General features: G+C 42.3%; 1 protein-coding gene across 1 annotated transcript in view; it reads right to left on the minus strand.

The window, feature by feature from the left end:
* Positions 1-9,146: 9,146 nt before the first annotated feature.
* Positions 9,147-27,881, minus strand: part of SCML2 (Scm polycomb group protein like 2) — a 94,409-nt gene continuing 75,674 nt past the window's right edge. Inside the window, exons 9-15 of the mRNA XM_080795387.1 lie at positions 27,480-27,603; positions 24,843-25,046; positions 23,941-24,123; positions 16,599-16,709; positions 15,479-15,730; positions 11,961-12,112; positions 9,147-10,876 (exon numbers count right to left, since the gene is read on the minus strand). Coding sequence (XP_080651513.1) covers positions 10,748-10,876; positions 11,961-12,112; positions 15,479-15,730; positions 16,599-16,709; positions 23,941-24,123; positions 24,843-25,046; positions 27,480-27,603 — 1,155 coding nt within the window. The 3' untranslated portion in view covers positions 9,147-10,747. The remainder of the gene's footprint in view (positions 10,877-11,960; positions 12,113-15,478; positions 15,731-16,598; positions 16,710-23,940; positions 24,124-24,842; positions 25,047-27,479; positions 27,604-27,881) is intronic.

A 27,881-nucleotide genomic window follows, 5' to 3' on the forward strand; every position in this document is an offset into this window, starting at 1 on the left:
AAGCCTCAAGAAATCAAATCTCAATTTCAAAAGATGTCATAATGAATCAGCTGCTGGTTTGTCAATCCTTTAAATTCAAAGTCTTGGTCCTTTAGGACCCCCACTTCCTCCGACAGGGAAAGAGAAAGGATAAAGGATCAATACATCCCAAGAAGTCAACACCAAGTACTTAACGAGTGGCCATATCTCAAAAGCTTATAAACACAGGCATCTCAGGAGAGGTCGTGGGAAACCCCAAACCACCCCACTGCAGCGCTGCTGAATACGAAGCTGTAAAGAGAAGATTTAACCTTCCGCAAATCAAATCGTCTCCTCTCTGGAGCACCCCTGGCCACTAAGCCAAGTCACTTTCATGCCCTAATGGTCATGCTGCACAGCTGTTTATGGTATAGACACATCCCACAAGGCCTTTTGGGGTGGGGGGGAGCTCAAGGAAAAAGGGCCACCGTACAGACCTAGTTTGGCGCCAGTACCCGCCATGCCACCCTGCAGAAGGCGCACAGAAACAGGTCACAGCGCCCGGGTCTCCCGAATGGATACAGCTGAGGCTGCTTTATGACCACTAGGGGTCCTAGAAAGAACCACTGCCCTCGTGCTGGAAACTAAGCCCCGCCTCTCGCAATGCGGCTCTCTTGAGCCCCAGTGTCACCTTGAGCCTCTCAGATGCCATAAATCCTGGAAACGGCATAAGCCCCAGAGACCCCTCAAACCCCAGGATCATCTCAAGCTCCTAGGATACCACGAACCCCAGGAATCTAGTGAGACCTAGGGTCAGCTCAAGCCCTAAGTACACCATGAACCCCAGGGACCCCTCAAATTCTGGGATCACCTTGGCCAATGAATTCTAGGGACACCATGACCCCAAGCGTCACCTCAAGCCCATGGCACACCGTGTATTCCAGCGACCCCACAAGCCCCAGGATCGATCAGCTCAAGCACCTGAAACACCATGAACCCCAAGGATGCCCTGGACCCAGGGCCAGACCTAGCCTGTAACACCTGGGTTCCTAAATGCCCACTAAACAGACAGGGACAGCAGTCCAGAGGTCATCACCGGACACGCCCTGGTAGATGACAAGACAATGCCTTGGTCCCCTGCGAGGCCCTCTAGGTGGGCACAGTGCGAACCTTGTCAGTTTCCCCTCCCCCCTCTGCCCCCCACCTCTGGCAGGGTTAAGAAAGAGGCAGAAGCGAGTGGAACAGCTTTGGGAAGGGCACCTTACCCTCCTCTTCAGACATCGTGAGGAAGGGAGTCCCGCTCGGAGTGCCGTAGGATCGGCGTCTGCGCCGCGGCTGGACCCACTGGATCGCGACCGTGCCCACGAGGCAACTGCAGCAGATAGAGGCGCCAAACGGAAGGACTGAGACCTCCCCTCCTAAGAGAAGCTTCTGCGACTGCGCAGTAGCGCCCAGAACCCACCATGGGAGCGCGACTGTTGGGGGTAGGGCCGAGGTGGCGCCAAGTGTGGCGCCTCGCCTCGCTCGGTTTCTACCTACACGTATACATTTAATGAAATGTGCTTTCCCCTCTCCCCAAAATGTGAGCCGGTAGCCACCAGTGTAATTCTGCTCCTTCCAAAATGCTCTTCACACAATACATCATAGAAAAAATGTACAACGTCAGAATTCAGACTTCCTAATGTTTTCCGGGTTGTGTATTCATGTCCAGCGCCACCTTTGGGAACAAATCTGAAAATAATCCAACTTTTAAAATATGTCTCTAATAAGACTCCACTAAATACACACTACCTTGCGCTTCAGCTGTCCTACTCTCTACTTGCCGTTTCCTAAAGAGCCATGTCCTTTATTCCAACTTAAAATAATAATAGCTACGGTTTACTGAGTGCTCACCACAAACCAGCCCCTTAGTATGTCTGACCTCATGAGGTCCTCAACCACTATAACAAGTCAGTATTATTGTCCCATTTTAAAGATACAGAAACAGATGCTTAAGAGAGTTTAACTTGCTCAAAACCACAAGGCTAGTTGTGGAGTTATGATTTGAACACACACTGCCCCCCCCCCAAAGCACATGCTCACATCCCCGTACGTTATTCTCCCTCTTACTCGGTTGCTTCTGGAAATTTTCCACACCCTTAAAAGCTTGTTCAGACATCTATTCTTTTTTCTTTTTTTAAAGATTTTTAAAAATTTATTTCAGAAGGAGTATGAATGGGGGGAGGGGCAAAGGGCAAAGCGGGGTCCCAGTGAGCAGGGTGCCGGACTCCGACCGTTGGTGGGGGCGGGGGCGGGGGAACTCTAGGCTCATGACCTGAGCCAAAGACAGAGGCTTAACTGACTGAGCCACCCAGGTGCTCCCTCCACCCCACCCCACCACCGCAGACATCTATTCTAATAATATCTACACCAAGACACTTTCCTAGAGCACCCTGGTAAGAATGCGGAGCGCCACCATGCATTGTTTATATTAAATAGCATTTCCATCACAAGGTTCTCAGAATTAAGTGTTACAAAATATAAAGCACCCAGCACAGAGCCTGGAATTTTGGTTGCATTTCACTGGATCGGTTACACAATGACCCCTGGCACCATGCATCTCCTCAACCTGGGGAAGGGTAAGTTTCTTCACTTGTGAGAAGGAAAGGTGCATCTTGTTAGGTGGAAACATACAGTTGTTTCAGTGTTGTAAGGGGGGGGGGGGTAATCGTGCACAGTAGGGTGTGTAAGGAAGCTGACCAGAAGAATGGACCCACTATACAGTTTATTGATATATTACCTCTCAGTGTGAATCCAGCCCTTTGCCCTGCTCTGAGAAACTGGGTATGGGCCCTATAAGTGTTTTCCCTTCGCTGGTAGCACCGTGGAACACTTTTCAGTGGGAAACACAGGAGAGCGAGTGTAGATGAAACAAGTTGTGCTTCCTAGTCCTGTTTGTCTATAGTCAGGCTCCTGCCTATACAGAGTGCAGTGTGCAGCCTCCTACCCCAAACACCCCTGGCAGGGCAGGTTTCTAGCAAATTCTCGAGGGTGACTCTGCAACAACTTCCACCAATGCTGCCCCGAGTGACGCATCTCCCTCAGGGAGTCAGAGTCGAGCCTTGCTGGATGTAATGTCTGCTCCTACAGGTGGTAGCTGGTTGTAGCTTGTATTCCTACACTCTTTTGGGTTTCCTTTATTTCTAACTAGACAGTCCCTCATTACTCTAATCCTAATATACTAAGTACTTTATATTAAACTTTCTCTGTTCAAATTACTCTACGGTCTTTCTCCTCATCTTGGACCCAGGCTGATCCACGTACCCTTTTGAGTTTCCGTCCATCACCTAGCACTCGAAAAGAACACACTGTCTGTTACTACACTGTAACTAAGCATCCAGCAGATGGTCCACAACCATGTCCGTTTCGTATCTAGTCAGTCCTCCATCAATTCCTATGACCCCTCTTCTTCATAAAGAGACACAGAATGCTAAAAAAGCTGGATAAACTGTTCTTAAAATAAGCTCAAGAACATCAAAAAGTTAAAAAAACAATAAGGAATTCCTGAGCCAGGAGCTGTGAAACACCTGAAACCTAAAAAATGTGAAAACGTGGCAAGACTGCTTTTGCTTGAAAACACTGATGCAGAAAAGTCTGAAAGAGGCCAAGCTGTACTTCTGGTGACGTTGGAGGACTAGTGACAAAAGTCAGAATCTGGGACCCTCTAATGACAGAGGGCTGGTAAACCACCCTTTGCTTGAACAAGGACCATAGTCACCTCTTCAGAGTAAAAGTGATCCAGGGACGCCTGGGTGGCTCAGTTGGTTCAGCATCTGCCTTCAGCTCAGGTCACAATCCCAGGAATTATATTCCGCATTGGGGTCCCTGCTCAGCAGAGAGCTGGCTTCTACTTCTGCCTGCCTCTCCCCCTGCTTGTGCTCTCTCTCTCTGTCGAATAAATAAATAAAATCTTTAATAAGAAAAAACAGAATTAAAAAAACAGTTAACCGCACAGACTATAGTTCAGTCTCATATCATCTAGTGATTTAACACCCCCGGGTGCCTGCCATAGCAAACAAAAATTCTTTCCCATGAATATAAGATCAACATATTTCTACAAACAGTATTTAAATACAATATCCAGCACAAAGTAGAATATAACCAAGTTTAGGAGAAGAAAAGACAGAAGAAATAAGCAATGAAAACAACTATCTGAGTGATAGCGCCGCCTGCTGGCAGCCACCGCCACAACCACGCGGCGCTCGCGCCCGCCGCGGTCCCGACACCCGCCCCTGGCTAGTGACGCTGTTCTTCCGGAAGCAACTACTCCGTGAGCGTCCTAGGACCTCCGGGGGAAGGATCCACATGGAAAATCCCCAGGACCCCAAGGCCTCAGGAAGGCGCCTCCTCACCCTTTAGTAACGGATGGAAAACGTCATTTCGGCAAAGCGGGGCAGAGAGGCTGAACTGCAAGCTGGGGAGGACCCCACGGGCTCGGAGCGCGGGGAGCCCAAGCGACAGCCCCACCGTCGTGGGGAGGAGAGAAACCCAGCAGGTGCGGGGCGGTGGGGCTCTCCGAAGGCAACAGGGAAGGGCAGAAGGTGAGGTCTCCAAGAGCGCGCAGGCCCCACACTCGAGCCACTGCGCTCCAGGGAAGGGGACGAGGAAGCCACCCATGTCACAGCTGTCACAGGTCACTCCCCTGAGTGCCCCTTCATCGCCCTGCCCGCACGTGGATCCACCGGGGGAGAGGCGCAAACTGCTGGGGCCCAGGCCCGGGCCCTGGACGTTCCCCCCGCACTGGTCAGGGGAAGCGGGGTGCTGAGCTCCGCGGGGCCGGGGGCTCTCACGGGCATCAGGCCGAGGGGCGCTGCTCTGTACGCTTTGTGGAGCCGGTCCCGGGATCGTGGCACTTGACTCTCGCGTCTCCCGGGCAGGCTCACGTCCCAGGCCTGGTTTCTAGGCGGCAGGAGAGGGCAGGCCATGGCCACGGCATAGCAAGAGGGTGTGAAGTGACCGTAAGCGTGACCTACGGGACCATGACCCACTCTGCCCGCGAGACAGAAGGGGCGCGACACTCACAGAGCAGCACGGCCCCGCGTGCCACGCAGGACATTCTGCCGGTTTCATTCAACTCCGTGAAAACTGCTGCCGCAGGGGTTGGACTCACGAGGCGCGACAGACGACGGGTTGCCACTCCAAGGGGGGTGCACACGGACGTGTCTGTGTGTGCGAGTGAGAGAGAGTGGGGGGGGGGAGGTAAAGAACGTGTGAGAGACACAGGGAGACGCACAGAGGTGGAGCGGGAAGTGGGGCCTTGGTGGCGGCAGAGACTAGGAAAGAGACTCGCCAGGGGTCCGTAAATACAAGGGGACACGTCCCCATTGCTGTGGGAGTCTGACCACGGCCGGTCTGCCTTCCAGGCCGAGTCTGGGCCTCAGAGCCCTGGGAGGCTCCCACCAGGGAGCACTGGGGACAGCAGGCCGGCCCAGCTCTGGGGAACAACACGGCCACAACCTCCCCGCACCACCCTGCTCCGGGCTGACACCTTGTCCTAACCAGAGGCCGCACGGTGGCCACCCGCTGCAGAAGTCAGAACCTCTCCTCCCTTGCCTTTTCTCCGGTGCTGACGCCAGCCCCACGTTGTCGCCTGGCTGTGCTCCCAGACCTCGGGCAACCTGAAACGTGATTCCGTCTCCCATTTTAAAGACAGAGGTGGTTGTGCCTGACCGTTCGTGGCTATCACGAACCCAACGCCTCGGGCCATCCGCAGAGGGACACCTCCTCCTCCGACAACAGCCCAGAAAAAGGTTACAGTGAGATTGCTGGAGTCGCCGCCCAAAAGAATACCAGAATGGGATTCCGTCAAGGACACTGTGCACGCTGGAGGATGGATTCTGTTCCCGGAGAGCTCGCCCCCGACCCCCAACAGCTGCCAGAACGATCTGTCCAGAATGCCCACGATGCTGGTCTGCTATGTGACACCCACCCCCGTTCAGAACTCCTTAACTGCTTCCCTCGGACCTTAAGATGCCATCTGGAGGTGACCCAAGGGCCTTCCTGTCCAGGCCTCGTTCAGCTCTCCAAGGTCGTAATGACTCCCCAGTGTCCAGCCCATGCTGCGGTCTCTCTCGAGACTCGTGGTTTACCAGATGCCTCGGGATCACACAGCCTGGCAATGACCTGGGCGGAATAAGGGACGCTGTCTTCCTTCACGTGTGGCCCCAAGTGCCCCTGTGGCCGGCTGAGCAGGGATTGTGGTCAACATGGAGGATCTGAATGGGAACCAAGGTGGACAGAGAGAATGAATGCTCACAGGCAGAGCCAAGATTCTTCTCAGAAATGTGGGGTCAGCTTTACCTCCCAGAGGAGTAGAGGGCTGGCCGCTCGAGATCCCAAGCTCTGAGACCAAAGGGCTAACATCTTACACTGACAACACAGAGGTCACACTAGGCCCGCATCATACACATTTTATCTGGCCTGGGTTTTCATATACTTGGGCGTCCGTCTTACAATTGGGAGATTTCCCATGAAAACCTGTATTTCTACTTGCTTTGGAAAAACTGTAAGGTCTGTGGCGTAAGACTCAAGTTTGCATGTCCACAACTGCCAGGACGACTACTCTCCTTGGGGGCAACAGGCGGGTTCCAGCCGGACTCAGCCCCCCCACCCCGGTCACCTGTGCACACGTCGGCACTGCACCCCCAGCTTCTCAGTGAGGCCGCCAACCCGACCCAGCCCCAACGCCGTCTGCCATCACCCTCGCCTGGAAACACAGGATGCACAGCCTCGTGGGAGAAACGATGCTACGTGTTGTCCAAGCCTTCTGTTTTCCTCTTCTTGGGAAAACCACGCTCTCCCTTGAGCAGGGCCATGTGCTCGTCCTACCAGTGGGCCCTGAGGAGAACTACCATGGGTCACCTCCAGGCTGAGGTGATGAAAAGATCCTTGCAGGGGCACCTGGGTGGCTCAGTGGGTTAAGCCTCTGCCTTCGGCTCAGGTCATGATCCCAGGGTCCTGGGATCGAGCCCCGCATCGGGCTCTCTGCTCAGCGGGGAGCCTGCTTCCCCCTCTCCCTCTGCCTGCCTCTCTGCCTACTTGTGATCTCTCTCTCTCAAATAAATAAATAAAAATCTTAAAAAAAAAAAAAAGATCCTTGCAGGCCACGCGTTCCAGGAGCGGCACCGGAGAAAAGACACGGCAGCTAGGGAGCATCAGACTTTGCCTGGGAGAAGGGGAGGAAAAGCAAAGGCACGGGGCTGTCAGGGTCTGTTTGTTACTGCAGCGGAGCCTGGGGTACTCGGACCAATCTGAGCACAGTGACCAAGACCACATCTGCCTCAGGCAGTTTGCCTAGTATGACATAATAACACAGCTGAAGATCCTCAGCACTGTTGTCATCAGTATGTCCAGTTAGCAGGCAGTCCAGACACTGAGCATCACAGTCGCCAGGAACTGGCTCACGTGCGCTCTCATGAGCTCCCCGAGGCTCCTTTCCACGAACACTGGGTCACCAACGTATGGTCGAAGCAGCTTGAGGTGAGGAGTAGGTCTCTTACTCCTTAAGGCTCGGCCCCTGGCTTGCCAGCGCCCCCGGGGCCGAAGCAGGCGGTCCCGTGTGTCCAGAGTTGCCTCTAGAAGAGCAAGGAGAGTGGGACGCCCGGGCTGAGTACTCTCCGTGCAGAGCTGCTTTCAAGGTTCCGTTTCATCAACCTTGAGGACAAAACGGGAAGCGTCGGGAGGTCGAGGAGGGAGCCCCGGCTGCCACGCGCTCTGAACGTAGGCCCCAGGCCGCACGTCCTCCGTGCCCGAGAGCCTTCCCTCGTTCCCTCCCTCCTTCCCTGGATCAGCCGCAGAGGACTGAGAAATACAAGCGAGTCCCAGCACCTCAGCGAACCAGCAGCCCTGGCAGTTCAAACGTCCTTCACTCACTCAGCCCACTGTGAATGCGATCCCTTCGTAGCTCGGAAAGCGGGGCTTTTCCTCCCAACATCGTTCCTCGTCATGAGGTTCAGTTCTTTTCTAGTCGTATTACAGAAGGGCTTGGCTTTTTCAGGCCTACAGAGGGGGCCTGGGTTTAAGTCTGGGAAGTCCCACCCTGGACACACACTCCGGAGCCGCCGCAACGATCAGAAATCACGCAGAGACGAAAGCAAACGCTCCGTGCGCCCAGAGGGCTGCCGCGGTCAGCTTGCAGAATTCCGCCAGCTGGTGTTGGAAGGATGGCCTGAGAGGCAGAGCCAGAGGAAAGATCATTTTAAAAGCCCGGAGAGTTCCCGAGAGCCTCACGCGTTAGACCGTCTCTGGACTACAAGTTTGACAAACCGGATGGCCAAGAGCAAGTGGGTCTGAATCACCCAAGTCCCAGACGAGCACAGTGACACCCCGTTCCCGCCACTAGAGCATCAGCCCTGGAGGCTCAGTGGGGACCGTGTCAACCAGCAGACGTGCTGCCGCAGCGGGAGGAGTTTGTGGGCTTGAAGGCATGGAGCAGAAGCTCCTGGCGTAGCCGAGAGGGGCAAGGGGTCAGATGCTGAAGGCGACACAGCCCCCGTCCTGAGCCTCTAAGGCTTTTGCACCCTGTAAGCTGGGAGAGCTGAAGGCGGAAAGGCAGTGTGGCTCCTGGCCCCCGGTGACGGAAGAGCAGCCAGAACCGCCAGGCAGACGTAGGAGCTCGGGGACGGGGACAAGATATGCAGGGGCCCTGGCCTCTTCTAGTGCACTCGCATCCTCAGTACCACTGCGAGCGGCAAGTGCTGAGCACAGACACAGCTCACGGATGGAACTTCGTGCTGCTCCCCTGGGGGCTCGTTTAAGGTCCTGCAGGACATCAGCCCTTCGCTGCTAGCGATCTGCTTATCTGTAGAATGAGGGCAAGTGTTAACACTCGACCATCTGGACATGCACGTAGACAACCACAAGCTTAGTAGTGCTTTTTTAAACATTTTATTTATTTGTGAGAGAGGAAGAGAGAGAGAACGTGAGCACTCAAGCAGAGGGAGAAACAGGCTTCCCGCTGAGCAGGGGCCCAACGTGGGGCTCCGTCCCAGGACCCTAGGATCATGACCTGAGCCCAAGGCTGACACTTCACCGACTGAGCCACCCAGGTGTCCCAGTAGAGCATTTATCAGCTCTAATAAATTTGCATATTAATGTCATGCAGTGAAAGCAAACAAAATCAAATCTGAGGCTTTGACATTATTGTGGTTTTAAAACTTTATTATATTTTAAAATCTGAAAACTGTAAAACATAGTATTCATACAAACACCTGAGGACTGTTCAACTGGGCACAGCATCTTTACACAAACAATTTGAAAAAAGATTAGGTTTAAATTATGATTTTGTCTCCTAACACAAAAGGAATAACATAGATAAAACCATCCTTTAAATAGTTGCATTCTTATATAAAGTACATTTGGTTTTCTGAAAAAGAAAATGTACATTCATGCCCCTGGTGTATATTTTGTTGGCATTTACAACAAATGGCTAAGACTTTTAGCACAGATTCTCATAGCTTATAAACATTACACCAAACTTAGACAAAGCAATTACTATAAACATATAGCACCATTTCCCCTTGAATGTTCTAACTTTAAAAATAAAGCCCCAAATGATAAGTCAGATTTAATGCATCTTCCAAAATTTAGCAGAATAAATGGCTCAGAGCTAAGCAAAGTAACTAGAAACATTGCATAGGACAGAGAGCTTCCCTGTATGAAAACCAACCTACGGATTGTTTCTTATCCCCTGAAGACAAAGCTGAGAGGTAATAGTAATAGCAAATGATGCACATATTTTTTTTACAGAATAAAAACCTCTAACTATATAAATAGTTCACCATTACCTCTGTGGCAGTACAAAGTGCCATATTAAATTCAAAAAGAACAGATTTACTTGTTTATATACCTACAGGTATGGAATAATATATAAATAGGGTATAGTATCCATATGAGGAATAAGCACAGACAATAAAATATTTATCTTTTAAAAATTTGGGCACAGGTGTCTTCATATAGAGATGTGAGAAATGACTGCCCAGTTAAATGTTTACACTTAGTGAAAATATGTAATGTTTTAAAATAATAGGCATATTATTGAAAAAATTTAATCGGACTCTATCCAAACCACCCTTGTAGTATAATATCTCCTGCATAAACAACCATTCTATTTATCGTACAATTGTTCAAAAGTTATTAAAAACTGATTAAGAACACTTTATGAAAGTTTAGAAGCTTGCTTTTTTTCTTTAAATATGAACAAATATAACATACAGAGAAATAATAACAAAAGGATAATAATTTATATGGCTTTCCCTTTCTAGAAACTGGCAGAACAGAAACAGAACTTGCTTACTGCAAGAAGAGATCGTATCTACAGTTGCATCTTTGAATTTTCTTCGAAGGAAAACTTCTCACAGATTTCATTAGAGAACTTGTCAGTCCCTGATACTTCCCCCTTTGGGATTTAGCTGTTTTGGTTCTATATATAAACATTAACTGAAATCAAAGGTATTTCTCTGTTTCCAGCATGAAAATACATTTGTAAACTGTATAATAAAATGATAAATTGTAAATTGTAAAACAATAGAAAGACATAAAGAACTCCCAATTTGAATATGCTAATACTAATATGTAAATGGTTTTTAAAGAAGTAGATTGGACTATCATGTTGTTCTGCAATTCTGGATATAACAAATTTTAGAGGAACTGTCTACCAAACAAAAGCTTTGAAGAGAGTTAAAATATTTTTAAATTAAAAGTTATCAGGACAATTGAGAATTCTGTCCAATCTAAACTTACACATTTTTTTTCAATTGTATTTTCCTTCTTTAAGTTTTTCAATGTAGTAACATAACTTTAATGCTGGCCCCAGCTTCAGCCCCATGTACTTCATCATCACATCACTTTTGAGTAGTAGCAGAGCCTTCCCATCAATTTCCTACAGAGAGAAAGAAATTACAATTAATAATGCATTCATATTTTATCAAATTATATATAAAAACACGTAAAATCGAGAGCAGTTGTACATTCTCGACATATATTCTCTGAATATGTATTTATTTCCTGAAAACTATTAAAAGTATAATTCATATAGTAAGACATCATTTGATAGTTTTTAAATTCACTTCAAATTTTAAGAAAAAGTAAATTAAGTCCAGTCTTTCAAAATTGGCCTAAGCACCAAACTATCTGATTTTAAATACTGTGTGCTGAATAAAATACTACATTATCTATGACAAAGTTTAGAAAGTTATGAATTGTAGAAATGAATTTCAGATGGTCATTAACTTTCTTTAAAAAGGCTGGGAATATGAGGATGTCAGCATCAATGCAAACTGTAAATGTGTTACACAGTGTTGTCTTTATGTTGAAAGCTAATCGGTTAGTTGTCTAAAGCTAAACTAAATGCTAAAACTAATTATTGACTTTCTTTAGAATACGGAAAAGGACAGAAGACAGTTGGTCACCGATTTGTTAGAAAAGACTATAAACATTACTTAATAGACACAAGGCATCCTCCTAAAATTTTTTATTTCCTTAATTAACCAATTTATGTCAGAGAAGCACAGTAATTGATATTCATGAGCTCCTATTTAAAATAAAACTACACTTAATCTTACACAGTTGCTGGATTCATTGGGCATCATTAACAGGGAGGACACCCTGTCACAGCTTGTGGTTACCCCCTCCTACTCACGGTCCTGGGGCAGAGCAGGGAGCAGGTGGGGAGGAGGATCCTTGTGGGAGAAGACATCTGAGAATGGCCATGCTGAATCATCTTCTCTTGAGAACTTGAAGACTTGTAGTATTTTAGGTACTCGGGTACCAATTTAAAGCACAGATCCAGCCTATACCATTTAAGAATCTAACTTTGGGTCAAGTAACCTTTCTCACATATGGAAAAATCAGTTGATAGGGTTCCCCCACCATCCACACCAATCAGCATCCATCCAACTGAAGGGCCTGCACAGAGGTCATTGAAAGGCATTACGGCAGGAAAACCGGATCAAAAGATACATTACATGTTGCCTGAAGAGGTCGGCGAGGGGGCCTGATATCTGAGGATCTTTATGTTTCATAAACTGTATCACTTCATCCACAGACCAGGTTGAAGGGTCCTTAGAGAAGCCTTGTTTCAGGACACTGGGGTCAGGTACAGCTATATAACTTGGAGCTTCAATGGGGGGAAAAAAGACAAATCATACTTGACCTGATCATTATCCTGAAAGAAGAGACGTTAGGCAGGGAGAATTGGTCCCATTCCTGGAACCTTCTGTTAAGCACCCCGGCAAGGACTCAGGTCTCCGAGCGAAGAATCCAGTGGAAGCGCAGATTAGGATGACCTGAGGATGGCCACCCGAGAGCACCCCATCTGACCTCCCGCAAACAACAAAAGTAGCTTCAGAGTTCGCATTAAAGCTTCAAAAATCATAAAGCAGACTGATCAGATCTGAGGCCTTGTTGGCCACAGGCAAAGACAGCAAAAGATCTGTTGCTTGGGTTAAATTAGGTTAATCTAAGCTAACCTATTACTCTTTAAGTATTTCAGTGAATTTCCATCTCTCTTATCTTGGTCTGTCTGGATTAGGTTTCTTTTACTAGCTAAATACAATGGAAAGTCTCCAGATTTAGTTTTATAGTTGCTTAAATTTATTCACTTTAATCAAGGAATTTCAATAACCCCATTATCTTTGAGAACCAAATTAGTTCTACCGAATCTCTCCCATGTATTCAATATGGATATTTTTAGCACCACTTTACTCTTTAAATTCCTGTGTCTTAAGGCTTAAATGCCTATCTGAATTTTGAAGAAAACAGGATTATTTTCTGCTTGGTTAGGTCAGAAGTAACTTTAACACTATACTGAATACCTCTCTCAAGTTTAATTGCATAGTAATAGATATTCTGGTTGAATGTTTATAGGTAAAAAAAATAATAATAATTTGAGACATAGAATAAAGTAAGTACTGATATCTCAAAAAGTTTTAGCTGTGCTATTCACCAAGTTGTGCTGTAATTTCTTTGTGTCCAGACAAGTATTCATTTTACTCAACCAGAGTGCTTGTCTCACAAAAGTCAGTGTGTGATAAGAGAAGTGAGTTTTGTAATTTGCCAGGAAGATCTGTTTCTTTAAACCAGGACCGTCGACACAAATCTGGTCTTTTCTGATGTGAATTAACCAAAGATATACCTTTTCTTTCCTATCATCTGGGCTCTAGCCATTTTAGGGGCATTTTGAGTATTTACCCAGGTAAAGGGCAAAGAAAAACAAGATAAAGGAACTCAGAATGATAAGTTTTTTTGTGTGTAGCTCAAAAGTGTACTTATTTTCTCTTTCAATGTCACAACTTTGATGTAAAACAAAAACCCTTTACTAAAACATATCCTCCCTTTCTCTTGTCAGAGATAAAAATGTTGGTCATATCTACTAAGAAATGTTACTGTACTGTTTCAACCCAAATGAAAATGATGATGGTATAGATCATGCCATGCTGAAGGCATTCTAACAATTTAGACAGAAAGTCTTCTCCTTTAGTTCTAAGAAAGACTTAATTTAAGATGAAAAAATTATTGGCAAAGCTAATCAAGCTAATCATACCTCTAATTAACTTTTTTGTGGGATTTCTGCTTTATGTCATCAGAATCTGGTATAGTTATGTCTTAAATAACATGTAACCAGTTTTATAGATTACTACAGAAAAACTATATGCAAAAATAAACTTTATGGTATAAAATTATAATTTTATCTTAAAAATAAAAACTGTAAGATCATCTGTTTTTAATTCATTATGGAAAAATCATTTAATTGGGCCCATATCTTCAAAACAATCAGAGAAGTTGCAAACATTAGTGTTATTCAAATAATTATATGCGAAAAATAATCAAAGTCCAGTCGTGCTTTTCTCCCTGAATGGCTCTGTCTTACATACACTAGAATATCAGTTAAGTGTTTCTGAAATAAAGAAACGTGATTTGATTTTATCCACAATGTTACTGGATTTCTTTCCTATAATAAAAACGAACCGTTTATTTCATTAAAATAATGGGGCAGGACAGGAGGTTTTAAGAGCATCACCAGCAATCAGGGGTGGACTCGGCTTTAAGTAACAGTTCCAATACCTTGTAATGACACCTCGAGACAGTTTCCAAGTGAAATGCTTACCTATTCTCTGGAGATGGAAGCATCCCAGCAGTTAAGCATACAGCCTGGAATCAGAGTGCCTGGATTCAAGGACTGACCCAGCCACTTTCTAGCTGGAGACCTTAGTCAAGTGACTTCTCAGATTTCTCACATGAAAGTGTTTACCAGCATCTACATCTTAAGGAATTACTGTAAAGATGTACCATATAAGGCTATATAAAATATTACATGCCTGGCACATGTCAGATAGTGATGAGGATGATGCTGATTTCTATTACTAATAAGTAAATTACCAGTAAGTAATATTATTACTATTAGTCTTTCCACTCCTGAAAAGACCAAAATCTTGGCTTCTCAAGCCCAAATACAGGCTACTTTGGCATAGCAGTGTTAATCATACATTTGAAAGTGAGATATTCAGTATCAGGGATAACCTTTTATAGCCTTTTACTGAGAAGACCTGTCTTCAAAGCTCTTATTTTGTGAAAATACCTAAAAATTCTGGACACACTACCCCTTGATGAAATAAGCATCTACCATCTGACTCCTCGCACATGTTACTCTGAAAGCGGAGACGATCTACATGAGGTGGGAGATGGGGGAATGACATTAAATATGTCAGAGCATGTATGCAGCGCAGTTGCCCATAGAAAACATCCACGAAGAAAAGCAATCAAGTTGGATGGTTCCTACTGCCTTCAGTACTCACCTTGCCTAGATGCCTACCAGGAAAAAAGGGACAAAACACATTCCCACCCTTATCCCACTTTGCCCCACCCCTACCCCCACCCCCTTCATCCTTAAAAGGGTACAGGGTAGCTATCTTTGCACATGGAAAACTATTCTGGCTTTTTCCAGATGGCAACAGGATGCTGCCCTGTGTACACATACTGTGTACTCCTGGAGGGTCGGGGGGAATAACTGAAGGTATGGAGAATGGGGAAACAGCTATAGCAACAGAGTACCAGAGCCAGATCTGGGAGCCACACGCAAGCTGGAGTCAGGAAAAGTCTCAAAAGAGACAAGGAAGAGAGTACATCAGAGAGGAGAGGAAGTGCATCTTTCCAGGCCTCAGAGTCATAGGAGGTTTCTGAGTCCAGACGGTATCCAGTGAAATAATCAATTACAATGGAACCATTAATCAGAACAACTGATCTACAAAGTCTCTATGAGAGACATGGCTGGTGACCCAGATCCCCAGGGACAGTTCTATGCTGCCATGAGGATCAGAGCATCTATAGTGGCTTGAACCTGACAGCAACGTAAACAGGGAGGACTCAAAACTCCTCAATCTTGGCACTTTCTCCAATGTGATACACTCTCAGAGGATGTTGTTAGTCAAAGAAACCTTAAGGAGAAAGAAACACATTGGTTGAGAATCACTGTTTTTAAATATACCTTCACTTTTCCTCTGCATTTGGAATTTAACTTCATGCTGACTGCTCTTGGTAGATTTGGTTCCCACTAGTGCTGAACTTGAGGTGCTTGGCATGCTCGGAGAAAAACTCCTGGAGACTGCAGCATGAGTGCTTACAGGATTTCTGCTGGTAGGGCTTAAAGAATTTGCTGGATTTGGTGGTGAGTTTTGGGAATCTTCGGGAAGCTTTTCCTCTTTAGGCATGCCACTTCCCTCACAAGACAATTGTTCTTCTACAAGAAAAAAAGACAAAGACAATGATCTTCAGTAGACTTATAGCTTAAATACTATTAAAAGTTCAAAACATCTCCAAAGCTTCAACAGTTCACTTAAGCCAAGCTATACTGAACCACAAACCTCTCACATAAAGTACATGGCCACCCCCATTTCTTGGCATTTACCTAATGGACACTGTCTTAAAATCCAAATTGATTCCACTATGTCTCCTGTATTTCTCATGGCAATTGTCCCTTTCCCGTCTTGCTACCTAAGGCTATAAACACCTCACTAAAGCATTCATTTTTAGGAATGCAGTTCTTCACAACTATTATAATATGATCATACAGTTGGCTTCTAACATTTGCTTACTACTTGGACACTCAAAAATTCCAGTGGGGAGGGGCGCCTGGGTGGCTCAGTGGGTTAAAGCCTCTGCTTTCGGCTCAGGTCATGATCCCAGGGTCCTGGGATCGAGCCCCACATGGGGCTCTCTGCTTGGTGGGGAGCCTGCTTCCTCCTCTCTCTCTGTCTGCCTCTCTGACTACTTGTGATCTCTGTCTGTCAAATAAATAAATTTAAAAAAAAAAATCTTTAAAAATTTCCAGTGGGGAAAGGCACTAGTTTTTCTATTCACTGTTTATCAGCTTTTAGTAATACAGAGCTGAATGGAAAATGTTACTGTAATTGTTTCATTTTATCTAAGGAGAAATGACCATTGTGTACTTCTGAAGGGAATGAAATGCTCAAGAAAACTGATGAAGTAGTAGTAGTCTAAATGCTCAACTGATTTGGGCAAATACACACCCCCACCCAAAAGCGTATAGTTAAATGGTAGTAGAGTGACTTTTCTTCCCATTCCAGGAACATGTAAATACTATTTACCTTTAGAGGCATACACCTTTGTTTTGGGGAGTTTAGGTGACACAGGAACAACATAAGGTGGAGGTTCCTGAGAAGGCCGTTTGGGGCTTTTCTGTGTTATGTCTTCTTTAACTGTTTAAAAAAAAGGTGTTTGTTATAACTAACATTGTTCGAGCATTTTCAGATCATCAGCATATAACACTTCTGTTTCTAACTCATTTGTCTACTGTAACTTCATCAACAATTTATCAATTATTTGATTATTTATGAATAATATTTGTTGATTTCATCCCATTAAATATTCTGGTGACATCACATTCAGGAGCTAAAAGCATTATATCCAGGCATCATTTATTCTAGGGTCATCACATATCTCTAAATATCTCAGGAAGCAGTGAGGCGATCAATTATAATGTGTCTAAAAAGGCCTGGGAAAACTGTTCCCATGAAAAAAATAAAGTTAAGAATTCAGAGAAGGAGAAGGCAGTGTACAGTGGACACCTCGCTTTACAGGCAATAGTCCTGGCCCAGAGCTACCCTTACTATAACTCTACAGCTTACTTATTATTAAAGCAAATGCATTTTTACCTAAAGGACCACTCTTTAAGGCATGATCCTGAAAGTAATCACATCTGAAATTATTAATTAGACTCTAAATATCAGTCAGTATCTTGATTTAACCTCCAACTAAAAGGAAAAATTAAGTGTAACAGAAATCTAAAAAATCTGATAATAGAACCTGAGTGAGAAGAAAGATTGCAATGAGAAAGTACCAAAGTCAAACTTCATCTGGTTCAAAATAGCTGGGGGCCAGGCATAGGTGTGCTTCTTAAGATCATCTGCCATCTGGTTACTGACTGATTACTAAAGAGTCTAAGAGAGCTCTTACCACTTGGTTTTATTTTTAATCATGGACTACAAAAACCAATAGGCAAAACATATTTCAGTGAATGGCAAATATTTCTACAATTAGGACATTTAAATTCCTATAAAGAAAAAAATTGACTTTTTTCATACTCATTTAATGCTACAGAATATTCAAATCCTAATGTATAGTTTTCTATAGATATATGTTACCTCAGAACCTTAGCAAGATCAGAAAATGTTTTCTTTTACTTATAATATTCTAATGCTTTCTTACAAAGTTAATGAAGCTGGTCTATGGTCTACTATCTGGGGCTGATAAAACATAAAAATGACTCTTGACTTCTGCTTCTGGGTATTGTAGGAAGCTCAGGCACAAAACTTTTCCTGCAGAGATAACTAGAAAAAGCCAAATAATTTACAAAATACTTTAAAAGTCATCATAGAGAGGCACTTCCAGGACAACTGATTAAAGACTTCCAAAAATCCACTTCTTTATAAAAATAACAAAGAGATCGGCAAAATTAATTTTTTCAAAAACTCTGGACATTACGTAAAGGCTTACAACAATCCAAAAGGCATTTGTTCCAGAAAAAAGTGGTGGAACCTCCAAAAGAACAGCAAACTCTGTGGCATTTTATCTTCCCTACCATCATCCCTTTCACTTTTTTTGCAGCAGCTTTGCAAACCAACAGGTTCATAACTACTGTGGCTGTGAAAACCACCACATCGTAGCAGTCACTGGAGGGAACACAATGGGTTTGGAGCTCTCAAAAGGCCCTATCCCCAAAGAACTGTCACAATTTGACCAACCTTAAAGCTCAATAGAAAGCTCTGCTCTCAGGGCTTGTTTTACTGGACCTAAATCAGAGCGTCCTCGGTGTGAACAGTCCTATCTCTAAGGCATTGCTCAAACAAGCAAACAAACTAAATAAAATCCACAGTAGTAATTGTTTAACACTATAGTTGCCCAGTTGGCGCTGACAGGAAACTGACCCAAAAGCTTTAAAAACAAACCTGGAGAATAAAATGTCCATTAGGAGACTTTGAAAACCACAGATATACTCCTGGGAATCGAGAAGGCCATATGCATGCATAAGGCTGTATCCATGCCCAGGAAAGACCTAAGACCTTAACTTAGGTCTTTCATTTCTTGCTGACCTTGAGGTTCTGCACAAAGCAGACTCGTAAACTGCCTCCCAGAATGTTCAAGGTAAAGTCCAACACATACATAAACTCTGTGGCAAAGGATGGGAGACACACTGGTTGCACACATTTATGGAAATCCCTGTCCAATCATTTGCTGAACACTAAGCTAAATGAGCAGACTTTAGTGGCCACATACAATAAATGAGCCCAGGAAGTCATTAGGTTTGTCCAGGAAAGTCACTATACCAAAGCACCAGCAAGGGAAGGGGTAAAATCTGATCTTCAGAATTACTGCTTTACACTCTTATGTCCAGTTTTCAATTAAAAATTAGGACACAAGCAAGAAACATCGAAGTATGGCCCATAAAAAGGGGAAAACAGTCAATAGAAACTGCCTCTGAGAAAGTGCAGATACCAGAGTTAGCAGACAAGGACTTTAAATCAGCAGTTTATGTTCAAAGATCTAGAAAAATAATAATCACGTCTAAGGAACTAAAGGAAAGTATGAGAACAAAGTCTCACCAAATAGAGACTATCGGTAAAATGATAAAAATAACAAAAAAGAACAAAATCAAAATTTAGGACTTGAAAAGTAGTATAAATGAAATGAAACATTCACTAGAAGGGCTCCACAGCAGATCTGAACTAGCAGAAGAAAAAAATTAGCAAATTTAAAGAACTGAGATGATAAAGTCTAAGGAACAGAAAGAAAAAAGAATGAGAGCAAATGAACAGGCCCCAGACACCTGTGGGGTGCCATTAAGGACACCAAAATACACATAATGTTAGAGTTCCAGAAGGAGAGGTGACAAAGAGAAAGGGACAGAAAGAATATTTGAAAAAGTAATGGCTAAATGTTTCCCAGATTTGATGAAAAGCATTAATCCGAACATCCAAAAAATTCAACTATCTCCAATAAGGATAAATTAAAAGATATCCACACCTAGAAAAAACACAGTCAAACTATCAAAAGCAAAAGACAAAGAGAATCTTGAAATTAGCAAGAGAAAAGCAAATCATCATACAAGGGATCTTCAATAAGATTAACAACTGACTTCTCATCAGAAACTACAGAGGCTAACAGGTAGTAAAGTAGTATGATATATTCAAATTGCTAAAACAAAGACAGTCAAATAAGAATTCTACCTCCCACAAAACTAGAGTTTAAAAAATGAAGGAGAGGGCGCCTGGGTGGCTCAGTGGGTTAAAGCCTCTGCCTTCGGCTCAGGTCATCCCTGAGATCCCTGGGATCAAGCCTTGCATAAGGTTCTCTGCTCAGCAAGGAGCCTGCTGCCCCCTCTCTCTCTTTACCTCTCTGCCTACCTGTGATCTCTGTCAAATAAATAAATAAAAATCGTTTTTTAAAAAATGAAGGAGAAATAAGAAATTCTTCACAAATAAAAAGTGAGGGGCCCCTGGATGGCTCAACTGGATAAGTGTCTGACTCTTGATTTTAGCTCACATCATGACCTCAGGGTGGTGGGATCAAACCCCGTGTCAGGCTCTGCCCTGCGGGGAGTCTGCTTGAGATTCTCTCTCTCCTTCTCTTTCTGCCCCTCCCCCTGTTCTCTCTCTCCCTAAAATAATCCTTTTTTTAAGTGAGAAAATTTGGGGCGCCTGGGTGGCTCAGTCAGTTGACCATCTCCCTTTGGCGCAGGTCATGATCCTGGGGTACTGGGATTGAGTCCCAAGTAGGGCTCTCTGCTTTGCAGGGAGCCTGCTTGTCCCTCTCCCTCTGCCTGCTGCTCCTCCTGCTTGTCCTCGCTCTCTGTCAAATAAATAAAATCTTCAAAAAAATAATTTTTTTTAAAAAAGTGAGAAAATTCCTCACTTGAACAGCTTACCTACAAGAAATGAAATGACATTCAACAGTGACTCAAATCCACATAAAAAGATAAAGAATACTGGGGCATCTGGGTGGCTCAGTCATTAAGCATCTGCCTTTGGCGCAGGTCATGATCCCAGGGTCCTGGGATTGAGCCCAGTGTTGGGCTCCCTGCTCAACAGGGGAGTCTGCTTCTCCTCCCTCTCCCTCTGCCTCTGCTCATGTGCTCTCTCTCTCTCTCTCATGCTCTCTCAAATAAATAAATAAAATCCTGTAAAAAAAAACAACAACTGAAGAGTACTAGTTAAAATATCTGTGGTTAGGGGTGCCTGGGTGGCTCAGTGGGTTGAGCCTCTGCCTTCGGCTCAGGTCATGATCCCAGGGTCCTGGGATTGAGCCCCGCATCGGGCTCCCTGCTCAGCAGGGAGCCTGCTTACCATCTCTCTCTCTGCCTGCTTGTGATCTCTCTCTGTCAAATAAATAAATCTTTAACAAAATAAAAATAAAATAAAATAAAATAAAATATCTGTGGTTAAATGTTTATTTATGATAGAGTATGCCTGCAGGGGAGGGAGGGGCAGAGGGAGAGGGAGAAAGAAGCCCAAGCAGACTCATGCTGACTGTGGAGTCTGGAACCCAACAAAGGGCTCGATCTCACAACCCTGAAATCAGACCTGAGCTGAAACCAAGAGTTGGATGCTTTATTGACTGTGCCACCCAAGTACCCCAAATATATTTGTTTTTATAACTCTTTTCTTCTTCTTCTTCCCTTAAAAAAACAAGTAGGGGCACCAGGCTGACTCTTGATCTCAGGGTTGTGAGTTCAAGCCCCATGTTGGAAAGAAAGCTTACTTAAAATACCAAAAAATGGTAATAATAAAAAATGAAAAAAACAATAATTACAAAATTGTTCTTTGGGGTTTATAATGTATAAAATATAATTTGGCAATAAAAGAACAAAGAAGGGGACAGGAAATAGAGCTGTAGTAGAGCAAAGTTTTGCATAATATTAAAATTAAGTTGGTATTAATCCAAATGAAATTATTTTAAGATATTAACTGCTAAGATATTAATTGCCCCATGGCAGGCAACTACTATGAAAAAAACTCCTGGAGAGAAAACAACAACAACAAAAAAACACTCAAAAGCTTTAGTGGAAGGAACAACAAAGGAATCAAGATAGTATACAAGAAAACATTTATTTAAAATAAAAAAAAGTTATTGCAGATAAGAAGAAAAGACAAAAAGAAACATTAAGACCTAGAAAACAAATAACAAAATGGTAGATGTAAATGTTTTCCATATTAGTAATTATATTAACTGTCCATGAGATAAGCATTCAAATAAAAGAATTAGCAGAATGGATTAAAAAAAAACCCAGGTTCCAATTACATACTTAATACAAAAGATACACTTTAAATTCAAATATACAAATAAGTTCAAAGGGAAGGGGTGAGAAAAAAATATACCATACAAACAGTACTTAAAACTGGAATGGTTATAGTAACATCAGATAAAACAGACTTTAGGAAAATCCTAAGAAATTCACACACATACAAAAACCCCAAAGAAAAGTGACAAATTCAGCAAGATCACAGAATACAAGATTAATAACACAAAAATCAATTGCATTTCTACACACTTGCAATGAACAACTCAAAATTTAAATTAAGAAAATAATTCTATTTACAATAGTGTTAAGAACAATAAAATGGGTGCGCCTAAGTGGCTCAGATGGTTAAGCGTCTGCCTTTGGCTCAGGTCATGATCTCCAGGTCCTGAGGTAGAGCCCCATGCTGGGCTCCCAGTTCAGTGGGGAGTCTGCTTCTCCCTCTCCCTCTGCCTCTCCCCCTGCTTGTGCTCTCTCTGTCTCTCAAATGAATAAATAAAATCTTTAAAGAATAATAAAATGTTTAGGGATGAATTTAGCAAAAGAAGTGCTACATGTGCTTTTTGAAAACTACAAAATACTACTGAAATAAAGGAAGACCTAAATACATTGACATCCCATATTCATGAACTAGAAGATGTGATAATTAATTTTTAAGAGATTTTATTTATTTATTTATTTACTTACTTACTTATTTGAGTTGGGAGGGAGACTGAACACACAAGCAAGAGAGGAGTAGAGGGAGAGGGACAAGCAGACTCCATGCTGAGCATGGAACTGGATGTAAGGCTCAATTCCAAGACCCTGAGATCATAACCTGAGCTGAAATCAAGAGCCACCCAGGCACCCTGAAGACTCAATATTATTAGATGGCAACAATCCCCAAATTGATCCACAGATGGAACATAATTTCTACTAAAATCCCAGTAGAAATTGACAAGCTGAACTTAAAAATCATATGGAAACCCAGAATTGCCAAAACAATCTTGAAAAAAGGAGAACGAAGTTGGAAAACTCACACTTCCCAATTTCAAAGCTTACTACAAAAAGCTACAGTGATCAAGATCATGGGGTACTAGAGTGCCTGAGTGGCTCAGTTGGTTAAGTGTCTGCCTTTGGCTCAGGTCATGATCTCAGGGTCCCACTCCACTGCTTGTGCGCTCTCTGTCAAATAAATAACTAAAATCTTAAAAAAAAAAAAAAAGAAAAGGGTAGTATGGTACTGCCATGAGGATTGACATACAGATCAATGAAAAATAAAATCCAGGAATAAATCCACATATTTACAGCCAACTGATTTTTCACAAGGGTGCCAAGACAAGTCAATAGGGAAAGAGAAGACTTTGCAACAAATGGTGCTGGGACAATTAGATATTCACATGTGAAAGAATGAAATTAGACCCTATCTCACTGTATATCTCACTGTATATGAAAAATTAATTCAAAATAGATCAACAATTATATACATCAGCTAAAATTATAAAAACTTAGCAGTAAACATAGGAGTAAATCTTTGTGAAATTGTACTAAGGAATATTTTCTTAGGTATGACACCAAAAGTACAAGAAATAAAAGAAAAAAATAGATAAATTGGACTTCATGAAATTAAAAATTTTTGTGCTTCAAAGGACACCATCAAGAAAGTGAAAAGACAACCTACGGAACGAAGAAAATATATGCAAAGGATATTTCTGATATGGAACTTTATCCAGAATATATAAAGAATATAACTATAACAGATGTAATATAATATATAAGAGGCACAAATACATTTTATTTCTATGTAGTAAAATGACAAAGAACCCAATTAAAAATAGAGAAAGGATTTAAATAGACATTTCTGCAAAGAAGATCTACAAATAGCCAATAAGCACATGAAAAGACACTTAACCTCAGCCATTAGGGAAATGCAAATCAAACCACAGGATACTTTTCACGTTTTGAGTCTCAAGTTCATTATGAATATAAGAAACTACTTGTCCACTTTGAATGAACAAAAACAACTATATATTATACATGTCTAATTAGTTCATGGTGGCTAAAACGTTTACTTTGAGGAGGACACTAAATTATACAAGATTCTCGTATTAATTATAAAATAGAAGCACAGTATAAAATTTTATATTTTCTCTCACCTGATTTATTTTTATCATGCTCTGCAGGACTAGAAGTATTACCTCTGTAAGAGCTAAAAGGCTGGCTACTCAAAAGGTTATCACACTGCAAGCTGTGGCATAAAGTCTCAAGAAAGCGAAGAGCAAATGATGCACTATTGACTGGAGGGAGCTGGATAGAGTGGGTTTCCCCATCAAAGGAAGCTATTGGGGGGAAAAGAGATGTCAGAGTTACCTCGTAGAAAGATAAAACTACATCAAAAAAAGCCATCAATTTTGGAAATATATTATTAATCTAACTTGCGGTTTTTGTAATTTGTAAAAGAATATTCTTAAATTATAAAGGCCCTTCTCATTCAAACACAATAGCCTATATTGGTAAAAACATTCTCATTTAAAAAATATTCATAAGGCAAACAACATCAAGGGCGGCAGCAGCAACCCAGTGATCTATAGCACTTCCGGCTACTCCAAGCATTCTGTGGGCATAAATGTAGTATCTGATCAATCATGAAAGGCAGTTGTATCTTATCTCATAAGCACTTCTTGAGTCACATTTTCACTTACAGCTTCTTACAGATCAGTCTGTTTTCTAAAAACATTAAAATATATTATCAACCAAGGTATTTTGCCTATAGTGAACTTAATAAAGCATGTAAAAAAAAAATCTTTTACCTCAATTTACAGTATGACTCTGACCATTGTCTACTTTGAACGTAAAGTTAAACTTTCCCAGAGTTAAAAGTCTATCAACAGGCATTTATTATAAATATTCTATTATATCAATGTAAGTATGCCAATACTATAAATAGTTAATAAACTATAAGTATTATAAAATAATCTATATATTATAAAATCCTTGTCTTTTTAAAACCTAAAATCAATTCATAAGTAAAGCTGAATAAAGGATTAGTTGAGCATACCAGTTATCACTTCTCCTCCACGATGATCTGGCTTAAGAAATCCAAAAACAGTCTTACTTTCAATGGCACAATCGACACAAGCCTGCACGGTCCGCCGGAGCACCACATTCACGGGGCCCGGGCCAAAGTGGTCAGGCAGCTGCTGGATTTTCTTCTGATCCAGGTGAGGGCCAGAGTTTCCATGTTTGTTTACATAGACACAGACTTCAGGAAACATGTGTATATAAATACAACAAAGAGATTGGTTAAAAGCAACATAAACACTACTTAATTATTTACTATATCCCACTAGCCATACTTCACTCAAAGAGAACCCAAATATAAACTATCAACAATCATTTCTGCTACCTAAAAGTATATATGTAATTAATTTTTACATTTGTATAAAGATATTAAATCTAGAAATAATCCAAACGTCTATTCAATTTTCTAGAATTTTGCCTAAAATAATTATAATAAAACCTATCCAACTTTTAGTAGCATCATAAAATAATTAAAGATTTTTTTTTAACTTATTTGAGAGAGAGAGAGAGAGAGATAGTGAGAGAGGGAACACAAGCGGGGAAGTGGGAGAGGGAACACAAGCAGGGAGAGTGGGGGAGGGTTGAACAGGAAGCCGGATGCAGGACTCAATCCCAGGACCCTGGGATCATGACCTGAGCCTAAGGTAGATGCTTACCGACTGAGCCACCCAGGAGCCCCTCACAAAACAATTCTTCACACATTCCCACATCATGTAAAATGGTATAAAGATAAATACTTTCACTTTTAACTGTATACACAGTACAAGAATTTTTTCAAAACTGGTCATGTTAATATACTCCTTAGACTGAATTTATTTTAAATCACCAACATTGAACCTTCAGTGTTATTTTCTAAAGTAACCAAATAATTTAAGATACATGTCACACAGTAAGTTCTAATGACCTAGAATAATTTTTTTCATTAACCTAAGGAAAATAAAAATGGCCTTTATATACCGGCCAAGGTTCACTAAAGAAAATTTAAAAATAATGCTTTCCTACGTATAATAAAAGCATATGACTTAGAAGCAAATCATCTATAATCACACCAATGTCACTTTTCCATATTTCTTCACTGAGAATCAATAAATATAAATCAGCATACAATGTAACAATATGAGTACATTATTACCAAACATAAAATATACTGTCCCCCTAAATCAAGAAGCATGTGATTTTTATCCATTACCTAATTTAGATTGCCAAATTTTACATTTACATGGTCTATATTCAGTACAATAATCTCACTTTCACTATGTTGAAATACATGATAATTCAACCTTGGGGCAATAGTCAAAGGAAGGATGGACTCTGTCACAGAAATGAAAGGGCTATTAAAAACTTAACCGGGGGTGGGAGGGTGGGGGAGGTGCCTGGGTGGCTCAGTGGGTTAAAGCCTCTGCTTTTGGCTCGGGTCATGATCTCAGGGTCCTGGGATCAAGCCCCGCGTCGGGCTCTCTACTCAGTGGGGAGCCTGCTTCCTCCTCTCTCTGCCTGCCTCGCTGCCTACTTGTGATCTCTGTCTGTCAAATAAATAAATAAAATCTTTAAAAAAAAAAAAACCCTTAACCAGGGGGTGCCTGGGTGGCATAGTTGGTTGGGCGTCTGACTCTTGGTTTAGGCTCAGGTTGTGATCTTGGGATTGTGGGATCAAGCCTGGAGTTGGGATCCACACTAAGTGCAGAGTCTGCTTGAGAATCCCTCTCCCTCTTCCTCTACCCCTCCTGCTCATGCTCTCTCTCTCTCTCTCTCTCTCTAAAATAAGTAATAAATCTTTTTAAAAAAAATAAAAACCCATGGTGCTGATGGGATGGACAAAGTCCTATTGAACACAAGTGACGCTAAACCAAGATTTCAATGTTTTATCTCCTTTGCATTATACTTATTTAGCTAGTCTCTCCTGCCAACAGACAAAAAATCAGAAATAATAAACTGACAAAATGAAGTATGTTACAATAATCTGTAAGTGATTTCTATTTCAAAAAATAATTTCTTTTTAATCAGGAAAGAAAAATTGAGGAGAAGGGTCCAAGGAACAGAAGAGTGTAAGAAAGACAAAGAACTAGGAGAAAAAGCAGTGGTACATGCTTTAAAAAAATAGGAAGGAAACAAGAAAATATAGAAGAGATGACAAATAAAAGGGGGATCTGTTCAGTCTAGGTTAGTGTCATTTCATACTCTTCACATAACTGAGAATAATTTAAAGTCATCATGCCCCTTGACAGGTAAAGATATGTCAAGATTTTAAAAGACATTTTAAAAACATTGGAAGTAGTTTTAAAAGTACATACAAGACAAAAAGACACTGTGAAATAAGACAAAGGGAAAAGAAAAATAGATTTGATAATGTTGTAAATTTTGTAAATCTTACCAAGCTAAATGAAATACTTTAAGAGTAGTGAATTTTCAAGTGACTTGTGTATTTAAACAGTTTTTCCTTAACATCAAAATGAACTAGAATTTCAAAATACTTTAATACGAAAAATGCTAAGGAAAAAACCAAAAACGTGTCTTATCTTTTTTCCTCTTATTTTATTCCTCAAATTCAAAGACACTAAAACAACACAGAGTAAAAGATTAGTAATTTTATACCCTTTAAAAAATACTAATTTACCTGTTGACATCACTATTTTAGTTGTACCAGGAGTGGCATCCTTATCATATGAAACACGACGGTCTCTGGCCAGGGAATTTATAGAAGCTGAAGATGTAGAACACAAAACAGGAAAATATTTTTCCTGTTTAAAAAAAAAGCACAAGCATATATTATACATTTTTTAAAGATTCTTTAGATAAGGAGGTTAGAAAATTATCAGCATCACTGGTCACAAATGATCAGCTGTCAGAAGTCCTCACGGTTGGAAACCCCTGTGTGTGTCACAAATTACAGTACTTTCCAAACTCTGCTCCTCAGAGAGGCCTATGAGCTGGTCAGGCAGGAGAAGAGACCAAGAGTATGGGATTTCCAGCATTACCCCTCCTCCAACTGGTCACACCTTAGCCAAATAGCTCACTC

The sequence above is a fragment of the Martes martes genome (assembly GCF_963455335.1).
Source record: "Martes martes genome assembly, chromosome: X".
NCBI classification, from domain to species: domain Eukaryota; kingdom Metazoa; phylum Chordata; class Mammalia; order Carnivora; family Mustelidae; genus Martes; species Martes martes.